At 40.8% G+C, this 8,463-nt stretch overlaps 1 protein-coding gene across 1 annotated transcript in view; it reads right to left on the bottom strand.

Moving 5' to 3' along the window:
- The window catches only part of HPRT1 (hypoxanthine phosphoribosyltransferase 1), a 39,764-nt gene that overhangs the window by 5,032 nt on the left and 26,269 nt on the right, over nt 1–8,463 (bottom strand). The window contains exons 5-7 of the mRNA XM_006881880.1: nt 6,543–6,608; nt 3,444–3,461; nt 1,314–1,396 (exon numbers count right to left, since the gene is read on the bottom strand). Coding sequence (XP_006881942.1) covers nt 1,314–1,396; nt 3,444–3,461; nt 6,543–6,608 — 167 coding nt within the window. The remainder of the gene's footprint in view (nt 1–1,313; nt 1,397–3,443; nt 3,462–6,542; nt 6,609–8,463) is intronic.

Genomic DNA, 8,463 nt, shown 5'->3' with positions numbered 1-8,463 from the left:
GTGTGGGGGGTGCGTGTGCGTGCGCGCGCGCTCAAATCAGATCTGACTGGTACAGGAGGATATTGCGCCTCCTTCTCCGGCAGAGCATCTGGTGGATTCGAACCGTGTTCCTCTGGGATTGCAGTGCATAACTAGGGTGTCTTAGGAAACCATAACTTTAAATTTCTAAGCCAAGGAATCAAATCCCAGGAGGTGTTTGGTTGTATAGTATCAGGTGTTTTTTTTTTGCCATTGTTTGTTATAAATAAAACTTTTGTCTCTTCAGCTATTTACAGGTGTTGTCACTTATTGCCAGCAATTAAAATAACTGGTTATGTAAAATGGTACAGCCACTCTGGAAAACAGTTTGTTATTTTTTTTTTAAGGAGGCTGTGAAGCCCATCCCTACTCAATTGTCTTTCCCCACTTTTGGGATCCTTAGCCTCATTCATTTTAAATTGTTGGAAAGATATATATAACACAGCATTTGCTTGGTTTCAATTTTGCAGGTGGGCCTAAATTATCTTCTGTATGTTCCCCAGGATGCGGACTGAGAGTGGGGTGGAGCTCTCCGATTGAACAAGCGTGAAAGGAGGAGTGGCGCCCACTTCTGTAATAGCTCGCCTCCGGAAACCCTATGAACTTGGAGAGAGGATGAAAGGCAGCCAAGCGTCAAGGACTCTCCTTCATAGGGTCGCTATGAGTCGCCTGCGACTCGATGGCACTTAACAACAATAACATCAACAGAGAGACAAAGAGAAAGAGAGAGAGAGAGAGAGAGATATCAGCTGGCCCAGCGAAGAGAAAACGATGTGACCAAGACAAAGGTGGGTGACTTTTAGTTCGCGGCCCTCAGGCCAGTCTTTCATTGTTTTGTTCAGACATTCCTCTGGGTCGTATAGCCCTGGTGTACAAGTTGCCGTCCCGTGGTCACTTGTGTTTGCTGCGAGGCTGAACACTGTGACACGGATGTGTCAAATGCATTAATGGTTGGCTACCCATTGCGGACAGAGAGTGGGGTGGAGCTCCCCGATTGAACAACGTGGAAGGAGGAGTGGCATCCACTTCCATAATACTTTGCCTCCGGAAACCCTATGAACCTGGAGAGAGGATGAAAGGCACCCAAGCGTCAAGGACTCTCCTTCATAGGGTCGCTATGATTCGCCTGTGACTCGACGGCACTTAACAACAACAACAACAACATGTTCCCCAGGATCATGGAAGGAGTCAATGGCAATGAAGGGATTTACAACACTTATTTAAGAGTCTAGAGCACCAGCCCTTATGAAGCAGCAGCCACTCAATCCACTTTCTGATATCTCCTGTCAACATACCTGGCAACCTTGACCATCTTTGGATTATACTGCTTGACCAAGGAAAGCAGGGTCTGCATGGTTTTGCCAGTGTCAATTATATCCTGAAAAATAGGAGAAGGCATTTAAATGGATAGCACAGGAAAGAGTCATTATACACAACACCAAACACATTATATACAACACCAAAGCCCATGGTGTGTATTCTTGCTCATGCTGGTCTCTATTCAAGTTCAAGGTGGGGGCCACTCCCCTGCTGGGCCAACTGCTTGCTTCCTGAGTACAGCTCTTCTTAGACTTCAACTTGCGTCTGTTTGCCAGAGGCCTGCTGCTGGGTTTAACACCAGTGTCTGTCCCAAGTGGCCTGAAAAGTGGCACTGCTAACGAGCTCTCAGGTGATGCTGATGGCGCACAGATAGGGGACCCCCCACTTGAGAACCATTGCCCTAGGGGCAGCAGGTGGCTGGGGGTCAGCTGGGTGTCACCCAAACATACCAGAACACTGACCTGCCAATCCAGCTTATGTCACTCATAAGGGTGAACACCTAACACAACCAGGGTAGGTGCCAACTATATCCGGAGGGTGAGCTCAGTCAAGAGGCTAAGTAACAAAGAGCCAGCTCCTAAGACTAGAATGCCTTCCTTTCACTTGATCTTAGTCAAAAGGCCGAGAAGCGATGGAATAGGACAATAACTGAGTAAGATGTGCATAAATACTCAAAAGGAAAAGGAGAGACAGGTTAGCCAAAGGGGAAGGGGGCAAAATCATTAGGATAGCAGAGGTTAATGGGGGGGTGGTGAAGTAATGGGAAAGGTTCAATGGGGGCTTGAAAAGACAGAGCAACAGCAGGCTGAGAGCAATGGGAATGAATTCTATAAAATACCAATGGCTGTATATAACCCAAAACATCATGTACAAAACATAATGTAAACAAATGATTATATGAAAATCAACACAAAAATGTTAAAAAAATATATTTTCACAACTTTTCCTAACAGTGTTCCTTATAAGAGTCAATATATAGGATCCAAATGTCCATCAACTGAATGAAATAACAACATATGGTGTCTGTACACAGTCACAAAAAAGCAAAGAAGTCCCCATACACACTACAACGTGCAGGAGCCTTGAAAACACTGAGCTAGGTGGGAAAAGCAGCTAGAAACAATCAGACGGAGTGTGAATCTGGCCCAACGGTGAGTCTCAAGCACATCAGAGATAGTGAGAATAGGACAGGACAGAGCAAGGTCACAGGGCCGCTGAGTCACATTGCTCTCGACAGCACCTAATAACATACATACACAGTAAGATCCTCGGTTATGAACATCTTTTGTCACATTATGTAAATTTGCCCTCATTTGGAAACCACTGAATCTTTGCTCAAGTTTTTCAGAACAATTGAATCTTTGCTCAAGTTTTTCATTACAATCAGCCTTTTTTAAAAAAAATTCTTCTCATACAATAATTCGTTTCCACTGTATTTCATTCATGTACATTGTGTTTTATACAATCTTTCATTTGCATTGTGTTTTGGGAAAACAATGGGAGAAGGGAGCATAATCAGCGTTTAAAACACTGAAAAGGCTTGAGCTTTCTCTTGCACTAATGTAAGGCTAAATAAGAACTGTAGACACCTGTTCCGACTTACCTTCAAATTCAGCTTAAGGGCACACTTAGGAACAGATCTCATTTACACCTGTGGCCTGCCTAGGAACTATCTAGAATAGGTAAGTCCATACTAAAGACAGCAAACATTAGTGGCTACCAGGGATGTGAGGGGTGGGGAGGTAATGGAGAGGGACTTCCTTGTAGGGTGATGGAAATTTTCTAGAACTAGATGGTAGTGATGGTTGCACAATGTTGTCAATGTACTAAATGCTGCTGCATTTTACACTTTAATATGGTGAGTTTACATCAATTAAAAAAATTAAAGAAATAGAAGGCTGGTAGGGTATACACTCCAATTTTCCCATTAACTAGAAAAAGAAAAAAAAACCCAAAATATATTCTATACAAAAAAGCCTCATTCTTTTCTAAGCCAAGGCCAGCATTAGAATTGAGGTAAAGGAACTTCTTCCCCTGCCTTAAGAACAGTACATACAAAGTTAGAAAACTATCAGCAGTATATTAACAGTAAATGGAGAACTTACCTCAACAATGAGAACGTTCTAGAAGAAAAAAATGAATATTAGTTTCATAAATCACACAGTGTGTCCAAGTAGAAGTTAAATCACATCCTAACAAACTCCAAGGAATTATCCAAAATCATAATTTAAGGTATGTTATGGCTATAATAAACACTGTTTGTTAACAAGTGGGCCAGCTGAGAATTTTGAACTTTAATACTGACAATTTATTTCAGTGCTATGAATTTTCATTTTTTTCCCCCAGAGGTTTTCATTACTTCAACTGGCAATCTTGCCTGGGACACATTATGAACCCTCTCTGGGCCACAGTTTCCTATGTTTAAAAATAAGGAAGCAGTGGGTCTCCAACTCTAACATTCTAAAAGTTGTACTTCGTACAGTTACTTACAATGCAGTTACCACATGAAACTCAACCGAAATCCCGTTTCCATGGGGCTAAAATTGATGAAAGATCCAAGTACAGAAGGGTCCTATGTTCTATGGCATATTTAGAAATAAGGTAACCTTTCACAAGCCACACAAGTCATGCTGCCCCTGGTCATTCTCATACTCTGTCACTTCAGTATACATACTATCAGACTTTTAACGTTTTCTATATTCTCCTGGGAGCTCTGGTGGCCTAGTGAGTAAATAGTTACACTGTCAACCCAAAGGTAAGTAGTTTGAATCTACCAGCTAACTGCTTGTGGGAGAAAGACTCTCGTGTGACTTATAGCCTCTGATAGATAACCCACTCTTTTCCAACTGATTAGCAATGAGGGAGATGGCCTCCTAAGCTCATGGTTACTAAGACAGGGTATACAAGTCCCTCTGGGTTACAGTAAAGAAATAGTACAGTATTTTTAACCTTGCCTTGCTTAATTTGTATTTGTGCCTGTGTCTTGTAGATTATGCGCTTCATATTAGCAAATCAGTTCATGTGTATTTTGAGTATATGTTCAGAACAACTTTCTCTTGATGGGGCATACAAATTAGAGTCTGAATAACCATGGCTCTAAGTATGGAAGAGTAAACTTGTACACTTTCATGTCTTGAAGCAGTTTATAAAGGGCGAAGGGAGGCAAACCTGTAACACTTGGTAAACAACTACCATTCGAACCCATCATGAGTAGTGCTGTACTACTATGAGAGACAACAGTGGCCTATTAGAAGTCTGTGCTACGAGCAAGGAGGGAAAAATTTCAGTAAAATGGGGCTTGGGTTAAGGTGAGAAAATCAGATACTCCACCAACAAGGGCAAGCTAAAGGCACAGTGCAAATGAGTTATAATAATGAAATACTGCCATCACGTCCAACTTCAATGAGGCTGCAGTACATAGCGTGTCACCAAAATGCAAATACATTAATACAGGGATGGGGGAAAGCCATGTGATTGCTCAGAAAAACCTCGGTATAGTGCCAGGCACACAAATATTGGGGATGAACATTTTTGGTCCCAAAGACTCTGCCACCTAACAGCTGTTTTATTCTTGTCTACATAGTGAGCATGGTTAACACCTTTTCCTAGAAGAATCACAAGGATTTAATGAGATCAGACAGTAATAGAAAACCAGATGCTTGCTCTCCTCCTATCACAATGACTTTGTTCTTTTCAAAAGACACTGAAGGTTAAATCGTCAGCAAAACTAAATAAAATCCAGTTTTAAAAAACTAATCTACTATTCTAATTATATATTGTTGTTGTGTTGTTGATTGCCATTGAGTCGAGCATGACTCATAGGGACCCTATGAACAGAAGGCCTGAAGCCTTTCTATAACTCTCATCGTTTCTCAAAGTTCATAGGGTTTCCAGAGGCATGTTGTTTAGGAAATGGATGACACTCTTGCTTCCAAAATTACATATATTATGTAAATATATATATAAATTATACTACTACTTTTCTCTGTCAGAAAGCTGGACAATGACTAGGGATGATAGAAGGAGAATTGATGCCTTCGAGCTGTGGTGATGGACTGCTGGGAGAACAAACAGGTTCGTCCTAGAGAGGGTGAGATCAGGCTGCTCCTTGGAGGCAAGGATTCTGAAGCTTCGTCTGACATACTTTGGACATGTTGCAAGGAGGGACCAGTCCTTGGAGAGGGACGTCATGCTTGGGAGGGTGGAGAACAGCACAAGAGAGGAAGACCCTCGATGGGACGGATTGATTCAGTGACTAGGGTAATGGGGGTAGATGTGTCAGAGACAATGAGATTGGCACAGGATAGAGCAGGGTTTAGGGATGTTGTACATAGGGTCGCTATGCAAGCGACTCGACAGCCCATAACAATAACCTTCTCTAGCCTGAAAGTGGACATAGCCATATCAGTAAGTTGTGGTAACTTATAACATGGAACTACACTCTGAAAAAACAGCATGGAATTAGAAGACAGAAAAGCTATATTCTGGTCTTGAGTCTGTACTAAGCACTACTTTACAAATGTCATACAGACGTTAAGTAACCAGCCAAGGCCACATAGTTAGGAAGTGGTGAGCTAACATTTCAATCAAGCCATCAGACTCCAAAACTCTTATTTTCAACCACTACATTATCCTGCTTTTCTACCTTTATAAGAAACTATTACAAAAACTCAACTCATAGAGTAGGTTCCAACTTAAAGTGTTTCCAAAGCTGTAAATCAAAATAGTAGGGAAAGAGATTGCCTATCTTTCTCCCAAGGAGTCACTGCTGGATTCGAACTCGACTTTGTGCTAGTCATACAATTCACCAGGGACTACACCACCATCTGAGGCAAACAGCATGGGCCCAGTTTAATGTCTCTTTGCTAAGAGACATAGGTGAAAATGTTTTCAAGGTTAAAGAAGTCCTGTTTAAAGCATGTTGTTGAGTACCATAGAGTCGGAATCGACCCATAGCTTAAACTCCAGAGGGTTTTCAGAGGCAGTTAATTGCATGGGAGGAGATTACCCATCCTTCTCCCACGGAGCAGCTGGTGGCCTCGAACTTCATGCCTTCAGGATTGAAGCACAGTTTCTTGCTACTTGGCCATGAGCATATAGGGCGAAATACAATGCCAACTGCCTCTCGATGACTGACTGCACAATGCCACTAATTAAATGGCTCCAAGTATTTTCTTTTTTTTTTTCTGCTTCAGGATACATACCTTTCCAGTTAAAGTTGAGAGATCATCTCCACCAATAACTTTGATGTCCCCCGTGGACTGGTCATTCTAGTAAAAGGAAGAGAAAAATAGTCATACATAATACATATACTACTCGTGTATACACAGACCATTCAAATAACTAAAATAGGAATTAGAAGATTTAAGAAGTTAGCTCGCTAATGTCCATAGAATTACAATGTCTTCTAAATGATATGAATGATAAGAATTACATTTCTAGAAATGAAGGATTAGGTGACTATCAGCTAGAGATTAGTATACATTGAAAAGCCCTCATTGTTCATTACTGATTTGGTTTTTTTAGTTTGGAAAAGAGAGGACACTCATTTTTGATTGGGCAGTACTACAGCGGTCAGTCACTTTTGAACCAGGAGGGAAGTTACTGGTTTGCCAGGTACCTGCCCTCTGTATAAATTTCAAGGACCAATATCAGATTTCAAGGTCAATATCAGATCCAATACCAAGCCAAGTCTCTCAAGGTCTAGATCAGACCCACGTCATCTGCAGTAGTCCGAGAAACCAGGTCTCATCACTAGTCATCAAGGCATACTTCTCGGGCCGTCCACCATCAGACTCCAGCAGAAACCCTTACACGAGTTTCAAAAGGAAATGCTCAATGCCCACTTTTGTTGGTGGTCATAATAAAGATAATTTGGCTCTGCTGGATTCATGAGCTTAACTTAGATTTGCCCTAACAAGTGAGCAAAGCATGCTGTGAAGTTTCAGCAATTACAATGGCCGCAGTGGCAGGACCGTAATAGACAAAGAGACCAAGGGACAATACAGAGCCCGCAAACAGACTCAGAAATGCGAGGATTTAGTATATGATAAGGATGGCAATTCAAGTCAGTAAAGAAAAGATGAAATGATAAATTATATTGATCAACTAGTTGTCCACTCACAAGGGGAAAGAAATTATGGTCCCTACCTCCCAACATACACAAAAAGAAATTCCAGATGGGTTAAAATCTAAATGTAAAAAATAAGATCATAAGGATACAATAACAAAACGAATGAGCATATGCTCACATTCTAATTGGAAATACAAAAATCTAAGCATGATGTGATGACTCCAAAATCAAAGCAAAGGTCTATAACAAGTATTTCCATTATACACTGGGCACCAACAATAAGAATCCGATAGGAAAACATAGCCCAAATATAAGAAATAGGCAATTCACAGAGGAGACAGCCATTATATACCAAATTGTACCTATCTACTGTTTATTCATCCACACTGGCAAAACTGAAGCCCGAGGATATTGGCAAAAGAGAGGAGAAACAAGCACGCCCTTTGTTGAGAAGATAAATTGGTACAACCTGTTTTGAAAATGATACAGCCATATTGTTATAATGGCAAACATGTAAGCCATTTCACACAGCAACCACATGTTAAGAAATCAATGCCACAGAACTGCTCACAGATACGCAAAGGTACATATAAAGACGTACACTGTACCATTTTAAAAAAAAAAAAATACTGGAAACCAAAATGTCTATTCCTAGGGAGCCACTTAAAATTAAGCTTAGTCATATAAGGTAATGCTACACAGCAATTACAAAACTTTAGTACAGTGGTCTCAACATATTGACACGGAACAATGCCAGTTGCAAACATACAAATTCCAAGTGGTAGAACAATGTCTTGTCTATGAAACTTTTTTGTTCAGCACTTGATAAAAACCTGGAATGGCAATTACCTATGAGTGTGAAAATGAGGGATGGTGAGACTTTTACCTTTACACACTTCTATATCTGGAATATATTGGTGCATACATTTCCATTTTTTATGGAGTGTTACTTTTGGAAAAGCACAAAGAGGCTAATAGTTCTGCAAACTGAACATAAGACATACTTAATGATCAGCCAAAACATGGTTTCTAGTGTTTGGTTTGGTGTTTTT

This window comes from Elephantulus edwardii, unplaced genomic scaffold (genome assembly GCF_000299155.1).
Source record: "Elephantulus edwardii isolate Elephantulus edwardi_28Jun2011 unplaced genomic scaffold, EleEdw1.0 scaffold00016, whole genome shotgun sequence".
In the NCBI taxonomy this organism is placed as follows: domain Eukaryota; kingdom Metazoa; phylum Chordata; class Mammalia; order Macroscelidea; family Macroscelididae; genus Elephantulus; species Elephantulus edwardii.
This window is presented reverse-complemented; position numbering and strand designations above follow the sequence as displayed.